The sequence below is a fragment of the Callionymus lyra genome, chromosome 12 (genome assembly GCF_982586985.1).
Source record: "Callionymus lyra chromosome 12, fCalLyr1.hap1.1, whole genome shotgun sequence".
In the NCBI taxonomy this organism is placed as follows: domain Eukaryota; kingdom Metazoa; phylum Chordata; class Actinopteri; order Syngnathiformes; family Callionymidae; genus Callionymus; species Callionymus lyra.
This window is the reverse complement of record NC_141829.1, coordinates 18,523,756-18,547,177: the sequence shown is the minus strand read 5'-3', so window position 1 is coordinate 18,547,177 and position 23,422 is coordinate 18,523,756. Positions and strand designations below refer to the sequence as shown.

At 37.9% G+C, this 23,422-nt stretch overlaps 2 protein-coding genes across 3 annotated transcripts; both read right to left on the bottom strand.

Moving 5' to 3' along the window:
• Window positions 1–326: 326 nt before the first annotated feature.
• On the bottom strand, window positions 327–23,365 carry gpr156 (G protein-coupled receptor 156). Of its 2 annotated transcripts, XM_087804690.1 has the most exons (11): window positions 23,308–23,365; window positions 19,004–19,119; window positions 13,545–13,696; window positions 8,664–8,791; window positions 8,466–8,595; window positions 8,277–8,387; window positions 8,090–8,215; window positions 6,343–6,438; window positions 6,031–6,267; window positions 5,521–5,679; window positions 327–3,404 (listed from the first exon to the last, which is right to left on the bottom strand). In XM_087804690.1, the coding sequence occupies exons 3-11, from the start codon at window positions 13,659–13,661 to the stop codon at window positions 2,331–2,333; spliced, it is 2,178 nt and encodes a 725-aa protein (XP_087660816.1). In that variant the 5' UTR covers window positions 13,662–13,696; window positions 19,004–19,119; window positions 23,308–23,365; the 3' UTR covers window positions 327–2,330. The 2 variants fall into 2 exon arrangements, with proteins under 2 accessions (XP_087660816.1, XP_087660817.1); XM_087804691.1 differs by lacking the exon at window positions 23,308–23,365 and having other exon boundaries at window positions 19,004–19,151.
• LOC148068532 (E3 ubiquitin-protein ligase TRIM21-like) lies at window positions 10,435–11,853 on the bottom strand. The gene has a single exon (XM_087804524.1). It carries the CDS (start codon window positions 11,851–11,853, stop codon window positions 10,435–10,437), a length of 1,419 nt encoding a protein of 472 aa, XP_087660650.1.
• Window positions 23,366–23,422: the final 57 nt, after the last annotated feature.

Genomic DNA, 23,422 nt, shown 5'->3' with positions numbered 1-23,422 from the left:
TGCATCGCAAATGTGTCCTTTGTGGATCTTGTATTCCGTCATGTAGAAAATGAAAGTCCTCTCCGGCTTCTTTTCTCCGCTTTATGTACGTTGACAACAAGCCGCGGCGTCTCAAAAATAGAGCAACGGAGCAGAAGTAATGTCACACGGAACTCTATTGCAGGAAGAGATTGCTTAGCCATGAAGAAGAAAAACATCTCTAATAAATCATGTCCTGTATTGTGTGTCGGATTTAAATGCCAAACCTACAGAGTAATCTGTGTGGGACTCGAAGTTGATCTCTCATAGACATCACTGTGTTACAAGAACATCTCGGGATTCTCAACCATTTTTGACAACATATTTAATCCAAAAAAAACACAATGCAAGATAACATAACAGTAGAAAATATGAATAAAAAAAACATAAATATTTCAATAAATACAATGGAGATAGTTGCGTATCTCTCTATATTAGCACCACCGTATTGAAATGAATCTCCCGCACACATCATGGTTCGTGAAAGTGCAAAACAAGTGATAGAAGATGGTTCGCATCATGGCGGCAGATGTGAACTTTGGATGGTCCTGCTGAAGTTCTGGAAAACTTTGGTGATGGTTTCTTAGTGGTGAACATTCTGTTCCGTTCGTAGGCCCTCCTGCTGTTAGCACGCTTATAGTTGCTTTAAATCTGCCATGAAAGGAAGAGATTTGTGGATGTTTGCTTCCATATAGGAGGAAAATCTGGTCTTGATTCTAATGATCTGGATCTTCTGCTCCTCGTTTTTCATGTGTCTTTAACAGCCAGATCTTACCAATGTCTCAACCCAATGTGTTACATTGTGACCAAGCTTTTTTTATCAAGAGATACAGTTTCAAGAATGTCGGTGAAATACTGAGAAACAAGAAATGATACGACTTTGTTTGTGACAATGTTATTTTCCCAAAAGAGGCTGAATAATTGAATTTTTTCTACATGCACCATGAACCTCAGATTGTCTGTAATCCTATTTACACAGCTATAGGTCGTCTGCAAAAACAACATTCCAGATTTCCTTTTAAAAGAAATTTAAGATTTTTTGAAGCAATAATTCTACTAAGAAGTGTCTGGGTTGATGAGGCTTCATGAAACAGCTGATGCTGTATCATGATACAATTTGAAAGACCACTAGATGGCACTCACAGTGAAAATTATGCCAGAGCTAAATATTATCAAACGGATAGTGCCATCTAGTGGCCTTGCAAAATTAAGAAACTGTATCGTGATACAGCTGAAATAATACTATATTATTTTCCACGATACTGTATTTTCAGCAGCATTATATATCGATTTTTGAAAAAAAATTATGTTTTTGGCTTCAAACTCATTTTTCTATTTTCATTATAGTTATTCTTAAATTTATGTTTAATAACATTAGTGTTTATTAAATGTAATTACAATTAACACGCAAATATTAATGGAAATTGTTGATTTTAACATTTAAACTTTACGGTCGTTACGTCCTCCACAGCTAATTGAACAATGATATCCCGCAAGATGACGACTGGGGGCGAGAGGATACATTTGCATCTTTTAGAGCAGATTTTTTTTTTTAAACTAAAGAAAGCAGTTACGTTTTCACAGAGAGTCATTCATTTTCTACCGTTTTATCCCTTGTGGGGGTCGCTGGGAAACTGGAGCCTATCCCAGGTTCATTGGACGCGAGGCAGGGGACACCCTGGACAGAACGCCAGTCTGTTGCAGGGCACACAAAGACAGACAACCATTCACACACACACACTCATACCTATGGACAATTTCTCGAAGTTCTCAATCTACCTCTATGTTTTTTTGGACATTTTCTAGAAAAAAATATATTCTATGGTTAATATGTAATAAAGTGTGTATAAAATAAATGTATTACATTTTTAATTTGATTTCTAATTGACGCGCAAATATTCATTGAATTTTTGATTTTTACATTTAAACTTCATGGCCATTACATCCTCCGCAGCTAATTGAACAATGAAATCCCGCAAGATCCCGGTGACGACTGGGGACGAGAGGATACATTCGACTCTGGCACCTTTTAAAGCGGACATTGTTGTTTTTTAAAACAAATGAAAGCAGTTACGATGTCATATCGAGTGTCATGTGGTCTGTAAATTCTACTACAAATATATGTACTTGTTCCTACAGTATCGCGATATATGGAATCACCAGATTCTTCCCATCAAACACCTGGTCAAAAAGTCACGGGTTCCGTACAAAGATGCCGACCAGATAAAAACTAGTTAATGCACCTGGACATCTACACTTGTTTTGACGATAACGCTGATGTGATCCAGGTCCAAGATGTGAAGCGTCCCCCATTACACGAAGGTGGGTTTGAGGTCTTCTTTGAACACCACCGGGTGCTGCGAGCGATACAAACCGTAGCCGTCGTACTCGCTGTCCGAGGAGTCCGAGGAAGAGTCCGAGGTCAGCAGGGACCCCCTCTGCAGGCAGGAGTCGCAGTAGGGACGGTGGTAGAAGCAGAAGTCCGTGGAGCTGCTGGAGTCCGAGTCCCAGTACCTGCGACGGTCTCTGATGGCTCGGGGCTCGGGTTCTGTCGCGATCTCCGGATCGGGATTGTGACCTCGTGTCGGAAGAGGACTCGCCACGGCGTTTCTCGGCTCCTCTGGGTTCTGATCTTGAATGAGGGTTTGGTCTACGGCGACTTCTTGAGCATCGCATTCCGGGCCCACGTAGAAGCAGGGCGGGGTCGTCCCCCTCCTGGGCGAGTGGAACGGGGGTCTCCGCTTCCTCATGGCGTACGGCGAGATGCTGGGGTAGCGGAAGAGAACGGGGGTGATGGGGGAACGCGGCGAGAGAAGGGAACGGGGGGAACCCACGGATGGCAGCCGGGACGTCTGGCTGAGATTCTTGAGCGCCGACTCCATGACGGCGTCCATGCTCAGCTCTTGAAGCACCTCCTGTAACTTCTCGCTGCTCACGAAACCCGCCAGCCTGGAGTTCTGTGGGGAAGTGGGTCCGTTGCAGAAGGAGACCACCTCGGAGGGGCTCATGAGGCGCTGAGGTTGGAGGGAGGTAACGAAGTCGGCGGTTTCTTCCGGCGTCCTGAGGAAGGCGGGCGACACGAGGGGCACCTTGAGGTCCTCGCCGGGTCTGCTCGTGTCATCGTCCTCAGGAGGGGGTGAGGAGGAGGAGGAGGTGCAGGGGTCACGGGGGTCAGCACCGGCTGTCAGAGGCCAGTCTCTCTGAGGTAGAGGAGAGGTAGGGCTGCAGGGTTTCAGCTCCGTGGTCCAGGTGGAGGAGGATTTGAGGTTGGTCGAGGAGGAGTTCACGTCCTGGTCCTCAGACGGCTGACTGGCCGAGACCAGACGCAGAAGTTTGTCTTTGGCGCTGTTCACCTGCTCCTGTAGGCTGTCAATCACTGCGTTCTTCTGCAGATTAAAACATAAAAAAGCTTCTTTTTTTGTGCCTCATTTCCATGTTAAGTGAAGTCAATTTGTACCATCAGACTTTGAATAACACTACATTTTTACAGCATCAAAATCAGATTTTGAATTAAACATGGCATTTTTTCACACGTTGATAATTACACAAAAAAATAGACAGTAAAAATGTGATGTTTTTTCAAATTATAAATCAAAATCAAAGTATGATTTGGATCTAATTGAAAGTCTGATGACACGTGTTTACTTCCCGGGATGTTAACGCTGAATAATTTACAACTAATTCCTTACACTGAATGTATAAACCTTTAATTGTTTATGTTGTATTTATTTAAATATAATATTGTTTTATTTTGTATACTTTACATTCACCTTTTTCTACGTTGAATTGTTTTAAATATCTTTTCATACAGAATGATTTTATACAATAATAAACAGACGGCAAAAAAAAAAACACTGCTTGTTTCAATGCATGAAAACATTCAGTTTAAAATTCAATTTGTAAAAGAAAATATACTGTACGTAAAATTCATAGTGTGGTTTTGACTATGTGACAATCCAGTGCTAGAAATGCATATTCAAAGTCTGAAGGCGAACATTTACCTCAATATATTTGATCCACATCCCGATGCTCTAATAAAATAATACTAGGAAAAAACAAAAAGGTGGAGGAACACCTCCCTCTGTTGGTGGTATGAAATAACGTCGTATTCAGAAGTATTTATTCACCGACAACATTTAAATCAATAACCTGAGACTGGCTGGAGTTTACAACTATTTTACATTATCTCCTTTGATATTTAATCGTTTTTTGCAACCAATCCTCGATTGTTTTCTTCACCATTTGACTCATCTCTGCTACGATTAAACAGATATAGTGATAACAATGTTATAAAAGGACTTGTTTAAGAAAGATCATTCAAGTACTCACTTTAATTGAGAATTTTCCTTTTTTTTAATGTGTGGACCTGTACTTTTTTATATTACTTTACTCTATTTACTCTAAGTATTATTTTTACTTTTATATTTATATCACAGTGAGTCTGTCAAATTGTTTGATTAATGCGATGAATTCATTAATTACAGTCATAATAAGAATTGTATTGCTTTAAATCATATTGATTGCATTTTAAACTATCCCTTTATTATTTCTATTTGCAAGTTGCCGTTTTATAAACATCTTTTCCATGTGTGTATTTATTCCTTCTTGAGTTGTCTACTTACAGCAGAATGAACACATTACTTAATGAAAACACTTTTTAAAATTTTATATATATATATATATATATATATATATATATATATATATATATATATATATATATACATATTTACACCTGCGAAAATCATGATATTAAAGGGTAACTGATGTCTTAACTCTCCTAACTGACATGTTTCAAATGTTAAAGTCTTCCTCTCCAAGATGCAGTAAGTTCCTCACCATGACCACGTTTTGAACTTATTACTTTATAAAGTTCTCCACCGTCTGAAATCTAAGCGAACAAGAGGTTACAAGAGCAGAGTCCATTATAACGTAAAAATGGCTTCACTCTGCCTCCAGCTAGCTGTAATCACGCACCGCTTTGTTTATACAGCGAGTCGCTTAGAGGTGGAGACTTCCGGGATTTACGACGTGTGATGACAAACCGTGATGTTTGACCAATCACAGCAGAGTGGGCGTGGTCATGTAAACAAAAATTGAATCTCCCGGGGGAAAAAGTGTTTTCAGTGGGCGGGGCTTAAGGAACTTTTTCCAATATAAATATTTCAATGAAAAGAGAGTTTTGTACAAACAGAGACATACTGATAATACAATAGATTCCTCAGATCTATTTAAGAAAATCTTTAATCAATACATTAGTTGCCCTTTATAATAACATTGCGCTTGCCGTATTGCAACACTAGAGGGAGCCAGAAACATTGTTTTAAAAACAATAGACAGGGCCTTTAAACAGTACTTGAGATAAACTTTATATATGAATATTAGTGATGGGTTGATGATTCTTTATTGGGTTCAGAACAAAAACCTATGATGGTTTTCCACATATGTAAGAACCATGGGCTCAGGAACGGAGGTTAATCACCAGCTTATCATATATCGTACCTCGGTGAGCAGCTTCTTCATGGAGTTGTTCTCCCCGAGCAGGAAGTAGATTTCATCCTGGCTGTATATCGACGTCTGACTCTTGCTGGGGCTGCTGAAGTACTTCGCCATCTGACTGGGGTTGTTCTGATCCACTTCAAACTGCCTCCACTCAGTCAGCTGGTGGGCAAAAGAGGGGTGGGGGGGGTGTTACGCAACTGTACAATAAACCTTGTGAACATGACCCGACATGGCCGCCTCCGCCAGGTGTGTTTGATCAAGTCGTCAGCAGTGAGATATTCATTCTTTCGCGGTGACAAGACGCTGCCAGAGTAGCTGTCGATTCATAAACTCGTGGCTCCGTGAGTCACACTCGCAGACGTGCTAATCAGACGGACAACAGGAAGTGACCGATTGTTCCTTCAAAACAAGATGCGTGCGAGCGTTCATCCGTCTCGCTTCTTATGGTCGGACTCAGATTAGCTTCAGCAGCTCAACAATAGAGTTCTTGTCTCCTCGTTTTCACCTGACCTGAGGCACGAACAGCATACAGTTGGTGGCCAGGGTGCAGATGAAAATGGCCCCGGCCACGGCGCTGTAGACCAGGTTGGGCCACGCCTGAAGGAAGACGGAGACCGGGACCGCGGCGGCGGAGCAGACGGTCACCAACGTCACGGCGGTGATGATGGTGGGCGACTGATTGACAGGTGGGTGGCTCACGTTGCTGGTCAGCCCCGCCAAGTACGTCCCGTAGAGGAGGAGACATCCCTGATATACACATGGACGACACTTTTATTTTAGGCAAACACAGAACACTAGTTAGAGACTAGAAAAAACACTCACCTTCTTCACGGCGATAACTATAATCCATAGGTGTGAGTATGAGGACGAACAGGAGTCTTCCTGAGTCATCGACAAAGACGTACGCTTCTCCAACAGCTGAATAAAGAAGGAAATAGAATAAAAATAAAGATCGATAAAAGCAATTACTTAAAAAAAAAGAAGTTTAATTTAAATCAAGCATTAGAGAATAAATGCACCAACATAATATCTTTCAATATTAAGTAATTCGTTTTGCACTTCCAAGCCACCGTAGTTGTGCGACAGATGTAAAAACACAAAAGAAGGAGTATTGCTGTTAATATAGTTGCAAAAACGTGTTCCCTTCCAGCCAGCTGTAATCACGCCCCACTTTGTTCATACAACGAGTCCCTTGGAGGTGGAGACTTCCGGGATTTACAACGTGCAATGACAAACTGTGATGCTTGACCAATCACAGCAGAGTGGGCGTGGTTATGGTAAACAAAATTGAATCTCCGATTAAAACAAGTGTTTTCAGTGGGCGGGGCTTAAGCACATTTTCAATATTTTTTAAAATATATATTTGCAAAAACGTGTTCCCTTTATCTTTTGTGTTTAAGTACAGTCCACTAGATGGCGGTCTCTGCACTATCCTTTGTTTTGAACAACTGTTCTAATGAAACATCACATCATTTCTAAACTGGTGGTGCCACCTTTTGCCCTATGAACAACATGACACTGTTTCATGAAGCTTCATCGACACATCACTACATATCAGATGTACAGTAACTCAAGTTTTAAAAGTACTATTATCTAGTAATGGTCTGATGAAGCTTCATGAAGCAGTGTCATTATTTTCAGAGTCCACTAGATGGCGGTCTCTGAACTATTTTACTTTGTTTTGAACAACTGCTCTAATGAAACATCACATCATTTTTAAACTAGTGGCACCACCTACTGACCTCTAAACAACATGACACTGTTTCATGAAGCTTCATCAGACCATCACTACTATTATCTAGTGATGCGTATCATGATGCAGTATCGTGAAACCTCAGATAATCTGTAATCCTACTTACACAGCTATAGGTAGTCCGCAAAAATAAAATTCCAGATTCATTTTTTTCTAAAGAAGATTTGTTACTAGGTGTTACTTCGAGTCTACCAAATATTATAAAGCAGAGAGTGACATCTAGGGGCCTTTTAAAAGGAAGACACTGTATCATGATACAGATGAGATTGTATCCATCAGTACTAAAGTGAAGAAAAGACTAAAAGTGAACAAAGGAAAATAATTTAAAAGAATCTGCTTTTTTTAGTCGGTTGAAATTGAGTCAATAAAAAAGTTTGAAAGACTGAGGAGAATAGTTTTCCCAAAATAAAAGTAAAGAACCAATAGTTTAAAATGACCATCTACTCTTAACACACATATACAAAGCTGTTGCTAGAATGCGTTTAAAATATAGTGTAATGTATGAGTGATTTTTGTTCAATTTTTTTTTTACCGAGGATATCTTTTTTTCCAGGGTAACATATTTGGTCGTCTTTTGTTTTATGAAGATTATGTTTAACGTAACTAATATCTTCAATGTTTTTGGTGGACTTTTTATTGCTGTATTTTTTAAATACCCTTTTTATCTGAGTAATATTTCTTCCTGTATTTATTTACTTCGATAGCCTTAGAGAACAGGTAACCTTGAATGTACCATTTATTTATTAAATAATTTAAAAATAAACGTCAATGCTCTCCAGTAGTTTTCCAACTCAACAAGATTTTTTTCAACCTTACCTTCACAACCGCGCCAACAGATCGTGAGCACCTGACTGGGTCCGAGAGGTTCCACGCAGTCAGAATCATCAGGTCCGTCAGGATCAGTAGAGCAACCAAACCCATCAGCTGAATGTCTCGAATGATCTGAAACGTTTTTGTTTAAAAAAACCATTCCTTTAACTCTCCACAACACGGTCAAACCTACCACTCTCTTGTCAGGAAGCCTCTGGGTGAAAACTCTGTACAGCCTCCACGTCTTTCCCAGGATGGGTCCGAACACCAGGGTGCTGCCCAGGCAGAGAGTCCACACCCGTGCCTGTAGAAAAAAACAAACATAATCTGATCACATTGTAATATGACTGTTTGTTATCAAAGAACTGGAAGCTTATTATACCTGCAGAACAAGTGTAGAAGCGCCACCTGGTGGTTGTGTATCGAAGGCGAACAAGAAGCCGCTAGTATACGTGAGGAGACTTCCACAGAGGGTCAAGATATTCAAGTTGGGACTGGACATCTTCACGATCCTGGAGGGAAAGAGTGAACGATGAGGAAGTGTTTTTAAGACAGGTGGATGATGGTCTCTGGGGTCTACCTGTTGTTTTTGAAGCGCAGGGTGAAGAGGAAGAAGCCGATGGACACCAGGATGCCACAGGAGAGCAGAGTCCACACCACGGCACTCAACACAGGAGAGAGGGAGCGACCAGGAGCTTCCGTCGTCGTCTACAAAACATGTGAAGAAAAATGACCCATGTCGTGAGTTTGAGGGATGAAGGAACAACTTTATTTCTCTTCAACGTTCATCATCCAGGAGATGTCGGGAGATATAATAGAATTGCACCATTTTCATGGTTGATAGGAATATTCTGAGAAGAATACAATCACAAACTCAGGAGTGATTTTAGAAAAATCAAGGTTTTTTATTCAGTCACACCATTGGAGAAAGAAAAATGTACTTGAAAAAGAAAGTCATTATAAAGAAAATATATACCAGTTACTGCAAGTTAGTCTAAATTGGTAAGTAGAAAAGCACTCAAAGAACACATACCCCCGCCAAGGAGGTAATTTATCATTTTACTTTATAAAACACAGCATACAGTCAGTAGTACAAATAGTTTTATGATTCAAGAAAAAAACATTTCATGATGCTTAGAAACTACAAAGCTTTTGTTAGGATTACTCTAAATAAAATTCTCTTGGAAGGGATCAGATCGCAGTAGCACCCAAGATCTTAATTTTCTAGCAACTCTAAAACTTGTCGCATGAGCAACAAAAACACAGTCATACGAAAGTGAATTTAGTTTTGTCATTTGACTGTCAAGTTTTCGCTTTTCTTGGGGCATGAAACGTGTTCAATTCATTAAAGAATCCTTCAAAACTTCACTGGATCCAGATGGTTATCCACAAGTTCGTTGGTTCTTTTTTCTCATAATGTATGGCAAAATTTGTTTTGAAACCTTTCTAATTATTATTCAGAAATGACAAGTAAACATGTCTATTGGTAAAAGTGTTGCAATATTTATATGTATTTAATAAATACTATTATAAAAGTCGTCAAGTAGTAAAGATGAAATGCAAATAAGTAAAAAATAAAGAAAAATAAGTTAGTAAAGACACTTTAGTAGTATTAACTGCCCGAGGGCCACCAGAGGTAAATTCTTACCTAAAACTATGATTTATATCCTCTTATCGTTAATGTTTTTGTGGATATTTGGGTTGTTTCACTGTGAATTTAAGCCATTTTCGTGTACATTTATGTTGTTTTTTTCATTTTTTTCATCCTCACCATATAGTCGAAGCTATTAAAATGGTAAATGTGCTGATCCTTAACCAGCTGATCTCGATCTCTTGCCCACTCTCATAAAATGTAGATATAAAATGGAGGGACACAGGATATAATATCAAGTTTGAGAACATTGATTTAAGTAGCAATAAAAATTATATCCAATTTATTCATAACTTGTATTTTGGCTTCTGATGATCTCAGAAGTTCCTATAGCCAGACAAGAAAAATATATAGAAACTTGTACAAAACAAATACATACATTACTAAAGAAAAATCAGAAATTAACAAAAGTAATCATATCCTACAAAACAGTGATTAAATGTTCTATATGTACTAGTGATAGTTTGATGAGGCCTCACGATACAGAATCAGTTGTATCATGATACAGTGTCTTAACTTCGATAGGCCACTAGATGTCACCCTCTGCTTTATAATCGTTAGCTCTGATCTACAAACTCAATAAAACCTGGCATCATTTTCACTGAGGGTGCCATCTAGTGGACTTTCTAACTGTATCATGATACAGCATCAGCCGCTTCATGGAGCCTCATCGACCCACTATATGTACTATGTATGACCTCTAGATTGAGATGTTGACAGGTGAGATGGTCAGAGGCGCTGAGTTGACGCCCCCGTGGTTACGTCGAGGGTTCAGGAAAGGGAAAATTCTTTCTTTAAACGCGTACCCGGTAAACGAGTAAATATGATCAGAAGACTCGGGATCATAAAAGGAAACATCCCCGCGGTCCACGTCCACATACACGCCGACCCACTGAGCACCCTCGGTAAGAGGTACCTGGACCGGAAGGCTGCTGAGGGCCCAGTAGCTCTGATCCCGTCTGAGCCCAAGAGTCCAGTAGCCATTCTCCGGCTTCAGAACATCTCCCCCTTTTCTGTTGACGGACTCCAGACAGACGCCGACGTCCCACTCCGTCTTCCCTTTGACGCAGACTTGGAAGTAGAATCTTCCCGATGAGAATCCCTCTTTGCCAAGAACGCTGATGCCGGGATAGAACCTCTCGGGGTTGTCGGGGAGACCCACGGCCTCGTCCCTGTGATGCACTTGCTTCTTGTTGTCGGACAGAACCAGTTTGGGGTGAGCGGTGTCGGGATCCAGGGCCACATCCACGGCACACCGCTGCGCCTGCAGAACTTCCGCCCGACAGAGTCTTCTCTCCTGAGTCTTTATGATCTCCCGCAGATCCTCGGCTAATCTCCCGAACGCTCTCCTCACCGTGGTGACCTCGCCGACGCTCTCCGAGCCGAGGTCCGGCCCGTCATCGTCGGCCGGCGCCGGAACGTCCTCGAGTTCATCCGAGGTCAGCAGTTTCTTAAGAAGTAGGCTCTTCTTCTTCAGGTCCTCTATCTCCTCGTTCAGATTCTGAAGGATCTCCCGGGCCCTGACGTCGACCCGCCTCTGCGCCACCGCGACCTTCTCCACCACTTCTCCTTCGCTCCTGTGGATCGATTCGAGCAGCTTGTCGAAGATCTGCAAACACTCCGCCAGCTCCCGCTCCGTCTTCTCCCTGCTCTCCTTAACCTGTCGAGCCACTTCGCCGCTCCTGAGCAGTCGATCGTGAATTGTTTGTCCCACCCGGGCGAGAACCCGTCTTATCTCCTCCTTCTTATCTGTGTTTCCGTCACCGATGTGAGCGGCGAGGCTGTGATGTGTTTTTTCGACGACTCTTTGGACCCTATCCTCGTCGCCGCTTTTCCTCTCCGATGATTTTCCTGAATCCACCTCATCATCGCTCGCTTCGGTCCTTTTAAACCGGGAAGTCAGTTCGGCGATCAAGACGTTGACTTTCAGCTCCGGCTTCTTGCAGAACTTGTGTTTGCACATGGGACAGCGCAACACGTTGGTGTTTTTCCAGTATCCGTAGATGCAAGCGCTGCAGAAGTTGTGCCCGCAAGCTGTGGACACAGGCTTGTCGAACAGATCCAGACAGATGGAGCACAGTAGCTGCTCTTTGGAGAGCACAGCGCCCGCCGCCGCCATATCTGCACACACATCCATAGAGAGAGAGACAGGTGCAGTTTAATGGATTATCCCCTCTTTTTTTCTCTCTAAAACACTTGTACCCGCTGCCATAAATAAGTAAATACCTACAAACGGGTGTTTCGAATTTCAATGAGGGGTATTTTTCTGAAGTTGAGACACTTTTACGCCGGTTTACTCAATTAAACAAAAGGCAGACATGAATCCGTCGACATAAAGTAATATTCCTCACATTAAATGCAACTACAGCACCTCAAAAGTCGCTATTAATCAATAAAAACAAAAAAGGATGAGTTAAAGACGACTAATAAGAGGTTAGATGACGAATAAATAAAATTTAAAAGGGACTTACCTGATTGAAAAGCAGCAGCTGCAGAAACAAATGCGGTTGAAGAGTTGTGGTGTTTGCTGACCAGCGGTCTCCACTGCTCAAGTCTATTTGGATTGTAGCATTAGGGAGTCATGCGCTCTCCCCATGTAGCCCATTCTTTTCTTAAAGGTACAGATGATAATTAACTTTCACTGTTTTTACCCTTTGCAATATACTTCAAAACACAACTTTAGAAGACATTTCTTTGTCTTGGTTGTTACTTTACTTGTTCCAATTTTATTTTTTGTACATTTTGACAATGATTGTTATTGTTTTACCTATCTTTTAAAACATTTATTTTGTTTTATCTACCAAGGAATTATTTTTATTTTCGTAAAATTTGGTGAATTTTTTTAGATTACCATCTGGATCCATAAATCTGTTTAAGGATTCAATACCAACGGTGGAAGAAGCACTTAACAATCGAGGTTTAACGTATTTTTATTCATTCAAAGCTGCTTTAAGGTTGCTAAAGAGGATTGCTAAAGGCTAGCTAACGCTCTTACTTGAATATAACACAACAACCATGTACTTGAGATTGTGCAACACAATGGGTGTTTTAAAAAATTAGCATTAAATATAGAACATTTACATTTTAATTACATAGATCTGTAAATACTGTGTATTTATGTTTCCACAAATGGAACACACATGTGTGTATTTATTAGTAATGGGCTTCGTGAAACAGTGTCATGTTGTTTAGAGGTAAGTAGGTGGCGCCATCTGTTTAAAAATGATGTGATCTTTCATTAGAACAGTTGTTTAAAACAAAGGGAAAAGTGCAGAGACCGCCATCTAGTGGACTCTGACAATAGCAACACTGCTTCATGAAGCCTCATCAGACCATCAATAGTATTTAGCAGAAAAATAACTACATTTCTATGCTTCAAGAAGGCAGTAAGAGTTTGGACTTCCACATGTGTGTCGTTGCATCTGCGGAGACCAGAGAGTGACCTTTGATGCAAGATATAGTTTGACAAGAGGTATAAATGTTCCTCTTAAGTACAGGGGTGAAACACAAACGCCCCACATGAAAGACCCTTTCACTCAGGACCATTTTCTTTATATCTCAGATACCTTGTAATTAAGAAGAGGAGCAGAATTGACCACACTCTTGGAACCATCTTAAAAGAAATCGGTGAGAGATCGGAGAAACCTTTATTTGTCCCATGATGGATAAAAAAAAAAGAAAAAGAAAGGTTTTTAAAAGAAAAATGAAGGTTTTTGAGGTTGTTATTTTATTCTTGTTGATATCTACGTTAGACAGCAAAGATGATACCTTTGTGTGTTTGTGTTTGTGTGTGTGGTTGTTTGTAATTACCGAGCCCAGTCTGCACAGGCTCCGCAGAACCTCCAGACTCTCAGGCCGGTGGACGCCGGCGTTGTTGAAGCAGAGCGGTGATTCACACTGGGAGCTGCAGTTCCACTCGGGCTCCATGTCAGAGCCACTCTGTCCACTTTCACAAGCACATCCTGAGAAATAAAGATGAACATCAGGTGATGGAGATGAACATATCAGTCCACTTATTTACAGTGTATGGGTTTGAAGTGTTGTGGGAGTAACATCTCGTGTTGAAACAGCTGTGTTATATATAAAAGCACTATATTGTGTAAAAATACACTCAGCAATGACAGGAAATAAGTATATCAGAGGTTTATGTAGAGAAGTTTGGAGACAAAGGTGAGTTTGCACCTACAGGTATGTGGTGGAGAGTGATGTGGGAAGACAACCATTGAGGCTCATGGAGTAAGTAAAGGGAAGACAATATAAGGTAGAAAGAAATGAGTAAAGAATAAAAGAAACTAAAAAGTGATTCATAAAAAGATAGGTATAAATGAAAGACGACATACAGAGAAAGAAAGTAAGACAAAAAGACCGATAATGAAAGAAAGAAAAAAAGGGAAAGAGAGAATAAAATTAGGACAGAATGGAAAATAGAATGATATAAAGAAAGAAATAAAGACATAAAGAAAGATGGAAAAGACGACACTAAGAAAGACAGAAAGAGAGATAGAACTTAGAAAGACCTAAAGAAAGAAAAAAAGACAAAGAAAGATTGAGAGAATGACATTAAGACATGAAGAAATAGTAAGTAAGTAAGTAATATTTATTTTATATAGCGCTTTCCGAGACCAGGGTCACAAAGCGCTTAAACAATCAAAACAATACTCAAAAAAGTACATACTTTAAAGATCAAGATAATACTGAGAACAACACAGGATCGCAAGACATAAAGAGAGAATAAAAGAAGGCTATTAAGACAAAAAGAAAGAAAAAAACTACACAAAGAAAGAAAGTGAGACAAAAATAAAGAAAGAAAAGGTAATACAGACAAAGAAATATAGAAAGAAGGACCTTAAAACATTAAGAAAAACTAATAAAAACATAAAGAGAGATAGAAAGAACAACATTAAGACATAAATAAAAAGTAATAAAGACATAAAGTGAGTTAGAAAGAACGACATCAAGACAAAGAAAAAGTATTAAAGACATAAAGCGAGATAGAAAGAACAAAATTAAAACAAAGAAAAAGTACAAGAGACATAGAGCGAGATAGAAAGAACGACATTAAAACAAATAAAAAGTATTAAAGACATAAAGAAAGATAGAAATAATGACATTAAGACAAATAAAAAGTAATAAAGACATAAAGAAAGATAGAAAGAACCAAATTAAGATGTAAATAAAAAAGTAATAAAGACATAGGGAATGATGGTGGTTGTGAGTAAATAATATTAGTAATAATGTATTAACAGTGTATTATTAAACTAGAATGTAAAACTCTGACATATTAACGTTGTTTCAATAACAATCATTCTCTTTTAAAAATGAACCTGAGATACATCAGATCTGCTCACACTGTCATGTACGTTGCAGGTGGAACAAAAGGCGAGACATAATTAACGTGTCATGGATGACAAACACTTCCTATTAGCCTTAAAATAAGATGCATCTTCTCGTCAAGTCAGTTTCACAGTCGCTCCTCAAGTGGAACAAACTTCCTCGAGGTAGCAGAGCGTGAGGCATCGTAGAAGTGTGTCAGCGCCGGCATGTTCACCAGCTCGTCTGCACAGACTTGCCAGCTTTAATGATGTGGCGGGAATCACCCGAGAGTCTGAGCTGGATCCAGTCACCGAGCTGCTGCCGTGACTCAACGACTAGCTGCTGTCAAACACTCTGACAATATTCAGACCGGTGAGTGTTGACGTGAGTATCCTGTCCTGAGGCGTCGCATGACGTCGTCGTCTCTGGGGTCACCAGCTAATCTTGGGATGTTTCAACATTATTACGGATGACGCTAAAGATAGTTCTTTTTATTTGTAGGCAGTTGTGAAAGTTATCTGGATGTTTTTGCAAAGCGGATTTAGAAGAACCTGGCGATACGATGCGTATGACGATACAGAGACAAAGATACAAGATATATACTGTGGTAACAAGGATATATTTGTCAAATTTGTCGAATTTACAGACCACACGACTCTTGACAAAGTCATAATTGCTCTCATTTTGAAACCAAAATATGTCCAAACATCAGCTTTAAAAGCTGCTGGAGTCAACTGTATCCTCTCGTTCTCAGTCATTGCCAGGATCTAGCGGGATTTAACCCTTACTTTAGCTGCAGAGATCGTAATATATCCAGCAACTGTATTTTTAATTGAACAAACACAGTCAATATATGCATGTTAATTCAAAATATACATGTACAATTCATTTTTTTGGATTTTATATACACTTTATTTAATTATGAATCATGTATGAACTATAACAAAATAAAATATGATGTTAAAGGAAAAAAATTAATGTATACTATAGGAACAAGTATATATTTGTAGTATTGTCCGAGTACATAGATGACATGACTCTCGACGAAACTCAAACTCGTTTAAATTGTTTTGAATCTAAAATATGTCCAAACCACAGCTTTTAAAGGAGTCGACTGTATCCTCTTGTCCTCAGTCATCGCCAAGATCTCAAAGGATTTAAACGTTCCTTTGGCTGCGGAGGACTTAATGACTGCTGTCTAATTGTAAATTTTATTTTAAACACACTTTATTTAAATATAAAATATAAAATAACTATGATAAAAATAAAATTCTAAATAAAATAAATGATTGCTATAGGATAGGAACAAGTATATACAATATTGTTAGTATTGTCCAAGTACTTAGCGTTGTAGAATTTACAGACGACATGACCATTTCCAAAAATCAGCTTTAAAAGCTGCTGGAGTCAACTGTATCCTCTCGTTCTCAGTCATTGCTGGGATCTAGCGGGATTTAACTCTTACTTTAGCTGCAGAGAACGTAATATATGCTGCCACCCAGCGGCTGTATGTTTAATAGCGACACAAAAATGAACAAACAAAGTCAATATATGCATGTTAATTAGAAATATACACATATAATACAATTGTATATACACTTTTTAAAATAATGAACCATGTAAGATCTGTAAAAAATAAAATATGGATGTAAACAAGTATATATTTGTAGTTTTTTCCGAGTACACATGACTCTTGAGTGAAATCGACTGTATTTCCGGGACCTAGCGGGAATTAACTCTTCCTTTAGCAGTGTAGAACGTATTGAGTGCTGCTACCTAGCGGCTGTAAGTTTAATTGCAACACAAAAATGAATAAACACAGTCAATATATGCATGTTAATTTGAAATTAATGAAAATTAATTTGAAATGATTTTATGTTATAACTAATACTTGCTTACTTGTATATACTTTATTTAATTATGAACCATAAAATAATAATAATAATAATAATAAGAAAATAAAATATGATGTAAAAGTAAAAAAAAGGGATTTATACTATAGTAAAAGTATATATTTGTAGTATAGTCCAAGTACACAGACCACATGACTCTTGACAAAGTCAACACTGCTTTTGTTTTGAAAACAGTATATTTCCAATCATCAGCTTTTAAAAGCTGCCGAAATCGACTGTATCCTCCCGTCCTCAGTCGTCGCGGAGATACAGCACTGTATTAATTGTTCCGTGAGGACGTGAGACGTATAGTAAGTTCATGGTTCAAGTTAACACAGTGTCGCCAATAAAAATATATCGATATTTTCTCAAGACCTTATTCTCATGTTTATACACACTTTAAATCAATATAAACCATAAAAGAACTACGATTAAAAACAGTTCTGTTGATTAACGATACAGTATCGCGAAAAGAATATTGCGATATTCAAGTGTTTCAATATCTTCTCACACCCCTGGTCTGGAGTACTTCTATGTATTGGTTTAGAAAGTAAGTGTGCAGAACAATGAAGCTCCACATAACTGGGAAATGTCCGAAGTTCCTGTTCTTGTCTTGTCGTCATTTTCCAAGTATAGATCACAGTTCTGCTGCTTCCCACAGGAAACCCCTCACGGACAGAGGTATTTCCTGACCGAGTCCCGGCGCTGCAGGTCTTCAGCCTCACGATAAAAAAAAGCCCGCCACCCTGCAGAGGTCAACAAAGACCGACGCACATCCAGCAGTGAGGGGTCAGCGTATCGAGGACCGTCCTCTGGACGTGTTTTGACAGCTCGGATTAGTCACGAGGAGTGTCTTTAGAAGTCGGAAAAGACGCAAATACCTGAGCCGTGATATATTTTCAGAGCATCTCGTGCGTGAAGTGCATGTTTAACCATGTGGCGGAGTTTAAAAACGTACTCGCCGTCTCCTCAGGTGTCCCTCTTTTTGACCGAGGGTCTCGTCGCCATGGCTACGGCTAGAGTTCAGATATCGACGCATTCTTCCACGCTCAGTAATCCCTTTATAACGTTTATACGTTAAGCTGAGTTAGAATGCAATTATTAGGATAATCTGGGGGCATATGGTGCATTTGAAGAAAAAAAAGAAACACTTGATGCCACACTGGACGTGTTGTGTTTCGATAAAACATGTGAAACTACACAACAATAGCTGGTTGTTTGGCAAAAATTCAGTTTTTTGGGGGAGGATTTTGGGGAAGCTGGTCATATGAGAAGAATTGATATTGTTGCATGAAGAACTAAGTACAACAAAGTTAATCCCCGTTTCATATTTTGACCTATTAAAAGTGTTCAATATAAATCAAAATACATGTTTAATTCATACATTTAATTACTTTTAATGTAACTGCACATTGTCCTTTTAAATAAACTAAAATTGAAATTCTAAAAAAAACATACATTTTTGATAATAATATCCAGAAAATGATAAAAATGTCAAACATCTTTAAATAACGACATCTTTTGGTTGAAATAATCACACATAAGACATTAAAAAAAAGGTATAAATACAATTTTTCGCATCGTCATGATTAAAACAAATATTATGATGCAAAGATAAATAAGTAAGTAAGTAATTTTTATTTATATAGCAGGGTCACAAAGCGCTTAAACAATCAAAACAATACTCAAAAAAGTATATACTTTAAAGATCAAGATAATACTGAGAACAACACAGGAGTTCCAGAAAATCAAGGAAAAGCCTGAACAAATAATACTAGTTATATTTGTGTAAATTAAGTAAAATTACAATTAGGATTCGACCTTTTTAATTGAAAATAATTCGATTTATAGTGTATTTTATTGTGAAAAGTGAATGTACTATAATAGAGCAAATTTCTATTATTATTTTATACGCTGAAGAATAGAAGACGTCACTACCCACTGGAAATAATTATTTTGTGAATACTTTTCTTGAATTTTCCTTGACAATAATATGAATTAAAGTGGGGTTTTAAAAACATTATTGTTTTAAAACAATATTTCAAGCAGAAGACGGCGACGTACCTCGGCTTCCAAACGAGGTCAGCGTCCCAGCCGGGGTCCGGATCCATGGTTTTTTTTCGACTACGACGAAAAGTGGGAACCATGTGTCACCTCAGGTTCCTGCCTCGATCCCATCGCTGCAACAGTGGAGGAAACAAAGTGTGAGACGTCAAAGTTTCCACCAACGATCCTGTCAGGAGAGGCTCTCCACTCTGAGGCAGCTTTCATTGGGAAGGAGGGAGGCGTGAGTGAGAGGGAGGAGTGTGTGTGTGTGTGTGTGTGTGTGTGTGTGATTGTGTGTCCTCTCTATACACATGGGAACCCCAGGGGACTGGGTGGCTCACGGGGACATTTGGATGTCGGCAGAGCAAATAAACAGCAGGTTGTTGAAATGGAAAAAAAAAAGACGGATGATGGGAACGAGGGCTCGTCATCAAACAATAGGTTTTTGAGCTGATGTCGGATCAACGGAAAATATTTCTCCGTTCTCGAGCCGCCAGCTATCAGAAGAAGCATGAAGGTGTTATTAAGGTGTCACCGTGATTTACGACGTCAGCCTCCAAACACCGGGTCATTCCTGGCGAAGGAGTGTCACACGAACCCTTCTCAGAAAACGTGAACACATGTTCAAGCGGTGGCGAACAAAACCTGTGGCTACACAACTTATCTAGTGCATACATCGTCAAGTTGGCAAGAATCGATACGATACGTGTCTCGATACTGGGGCAAACCATACGATATATCGAGCAAGAATAAATTCGTAGTATTGTCGAGTACTAGATTCTGGTGTTGCAGGATTTACAGACCACATGACTCTTGACGAAGTCGTAACTGCTTCAATTTGTTTTTTAAACCAAAATATGTCCAAACGTTAGCTTTAGAAGCTGCCGAAGTCGACTGTATCCTCTCGTCCTCAGTCCCTAAGATTTCACCGTTTCTTTAGGAGGAAGAAGAAGTGATTCCTGCCATGTCGTGGCCAAAAAGTTTAATCGGAACACAAATATGAACAAACGCAGTTTATATTTGCATGTTAATTTAATGTTTAAAAAAATTGAGTAATTTAATTTTATACACATTGTATTTAAATATAAATCAACTAGGAAAGATAAAACAAAAGAAATAAAATATTGAAAAATAAATGAAAAAATGATGTCGTATATCAATAAAGTATCATCAAAGAACGTCAATATTTATGGTTGTATTTCTATTGTCATACTTATTCTAATTAAAGATTTAACAGAATTACTTCAATTTGGGGCCAAAGTTATTTAGAATTTACTATTTAAAAAATTCTACTTTATGAGAATATTGATTGTTGAAATATGTTTAATAATATACAAATAGAAAAAAAGGTCAAATTATTTAATATATATATATATAATATATATATACAAATATTATACAATTAAGCTAAATTACCTGAAATTACAATTAAATTATTTAATATAACCTTTAAAAAGAAATGTTGATGTAAAAGCACTTTAAAAAAAAAAACAAAAAAACAAATCATGATGATATTGTAACCACTTCCCACTATGATGTCATCAATACAGGTGAGATACTATATAAAGTTTGGTTCACTGTTAACACATATTTGAATATAAACCTTGCATCTTCCTGAGTATAACAAAAATAAACAATTGTATCTATATTTGTCTAAATAATGTAAAATTGCAAATAGATTCCACCGGTTTCAGTTCAAAATGGTAAAATTAAAACAACGACAATAATTGTTTTAATATTATTTTATATGCTGAATAATCAAAGGTATAACTACACACAGAAAAGGACGATATTTAGGAAATAATATCGCAATATTTACAATATTTTTATTGACGGTAATGTACCTGCCTTGTCAAACGATACAGTTGTCAACCTGAAGTGGCACAGAATTAAATTCTATACACATATAAAGCAGGATAAAGAACCTCATGACCAAGAAAGTTCAAGTTTGAAAGTTGTGGATTTTGTGGAGTTTCTACATTTTCTAAAACAAGTTTGTCGACTTCAGACTTTAAGAGTGAGTGTTTGGATGAGAGATGTGTGTCTATGTGGCTGCCCTTAGGACAGCCTGGCCTCCTGTCCAGGGTGTCCTAAGGGCAGCCACTAATCAGTGGAACAGTAATTGTGTTTTAATCAGTGTTTTAAAGCCAAGATGGACAAAAAATGTGTGTTTTTTGTGATAAATTACCTTCAAAAATTGTTTGATTACAGTTAAAATTGTTTGATTACGGTTGAAATTGTTTAATTGCAGTTAGAAATTGTTTGATTATAGTTGAAAATTGTTCAATTATAGTTGAAAATTGTTCAATTATCGTTGAAAATTGTTCATTACAGTTAAAAATTGTTCGATTGCAGTTAAAAAAAATTTGAACATAGTTAAAAATTGTTTGATTATAGTTGAAAATTGTTTGAAAATAGTTGGAAATTGTTTGAAAATAGTTGGAAATTGTTTGAAAATTGTTGAAAATTGTTTGAAAATAGTTGGAAATTGTTTGAAAATTGTTGAAAATTGTTTGAAAATAGTTTAGAATTGTTTGATTATAGTTGAAAATTGTTTGATTATAGTTGAAAATTGTTTGAACATAGTTAAGAATTGTTCAATTATAGTTGAAAATTGTTCAATTATCGTTGAAAATTGTTCGTTACAGTTAAAAATTGTTTGATTGCAGTTAAAAATTGTTTGATTGCAGTTGAAAATTGTTGGAAAATAGTTGGAAATTGTTTGATTATAATTGAAAATTGTTTGAAAATAGTTAAATATTGTTTGATTTTAGTTGAAAATTGTTTGATTTTAGTTGAAAATTGTTTGATTATAGTTGAAAATTGTTTGATAATAGTTGAACATTTTTTGATTACAGTTGAAAATCGTTCATGGCTGCTCCCCGGATGGCGTCAGTCTCTGGACTTGAGACCAGATGAGCCTCCATCATCGGCTCGGTTACACCGAAGCGTGGCACGACTCTCATGTTTCCACCGAGCTCAGGTTCGTGACGGACAGGTGGACGACCGGCGGCGCTCGGGTTACCAGGGACATTGAATATTTAATCGGGCGACACACGCCTGTCGTTCACAAAGCAGGAGTCAAAGAGCCGGGGAGGGTGACGCTGATGAAACCAGACACGAAAAACATCAGCATCAATAACACATGATATGAATCTTTACGTTCAATATATGAAAACATCAGCCGCTCCATGACCAGCAAATCCATGTTTTAAAAAGATTCTGATCTCCCTCGACTTCAACGAGGGTCAACCACCGAACCGGGTTCTCCAGAGATAAGGGATCAAATCTCAAGTGTTGTCAATGGTCTGAAACACGTGTTCTTTTGTTCGTAAAGAAGAGAAAGAAGAGACTCACAGTAGACGCCAAGAACACATCGGAGAGACTGGAAGATGTTTAAAGAGAGAGGAGAACCTGTGGGCCTCTTCCCACCGGCTGCTGCCCACACGACCAAACTTTGGTTTGGTAAGAAGATAGATGCAGATTTCCAACAGCTTAGACTTTTTAATGATATTTTTAAATCAAATTGAAAGACCAATGTGACAATAAACCAACATTTAAAAAACACCACATCATTTACTTAAAGGACAATATAACCCAAATGTATATTTGAATATATTACACGATTTAAAAAAGAAATGTAAGACACCGTTCCTTGCACAGGTTGCCTAGTATACAGCAATTGTTGTTTCATGATACTGTAAAGATATTAAACAGCAGTATTTGTTTTTTTTTGTTTTTTTGAAAATGTCTTATTATTATTAGGTGTTCAAATCATATTCAATATATATATATATATATATATATATATATATATATATATATATATTTTTTTTTTACCATTTATGGTTTTATGGTTTACATTTCAATAAAGTGTTAAAGTAAAAGAAGTTGATTTTATTATTCGTCAACAATTAAAAAGACAGCTAAAGGGAATCCTGCTATGACTGAGGACGAGAGGATGCAGTTCGACTTCATGTTTGGAAAATTTATGGTTTCAAAACAAATGAAATTAATAAATGAGTTATTTTAAATTCTTCGACACCAGAGTCAAGTTCTCGACAATACTACAAATATATACTTGTTACTACAGTATCACTATATATAGTATTGTTATCCTTGTATCATAATACCTTATTTTTATACTGGTTTCTTTGTGTATTTATTTACCAAAGTCATAAAAAAATGTTCATTTTACATTTGTTTAAACTCATCTTAATATAAAGGCTCTTCTTAAGTACACCAAATTAATTGAATATATATATTAAATACATTTATCTGGTCATGTTACACAGTTAAAACAGATGATCAAAGATGTTTACCTGTCGGTGGATCTTCACCTTCAACATCTCAGATTCCATCTTTATTACCTCCAAAGCCTGACAGGCTTCGAGCGACCTTTAATGTAACAAAACTCCACATTAAACTTTATACTAC

Coding starts and splice junctions, on each gene's coding strand:
- gpr156 (XM_087804690.1), bottom strand. CDS start 13,661: ATGGAGCCCGAGTGGAACTGCAGCTCCCAGTGTGAATCACCGCTCTGC. Junction 8,216..8,276: donor GGCTTCCTGACAAGAGAGTG/GTAGGTTTGACC, acceptor AAAACGTTTCAG/ATCATTCGAGACATTCAGCT. Junction 6,268..6,342: donor TAGTTATCGCCGTGAAGAAG/GTGAGTGTTTTT, acceptor TGTGTATATCAG/GGATGTCTCCTCCTCTACGG.
- LOC148068532 (XM_087804524.1), bottom strand. CDS start 11,853: ATGGCGGCGGCGGGCGCTGTGCTCTCCAAAGAGCAGCTACTGTGCTCC.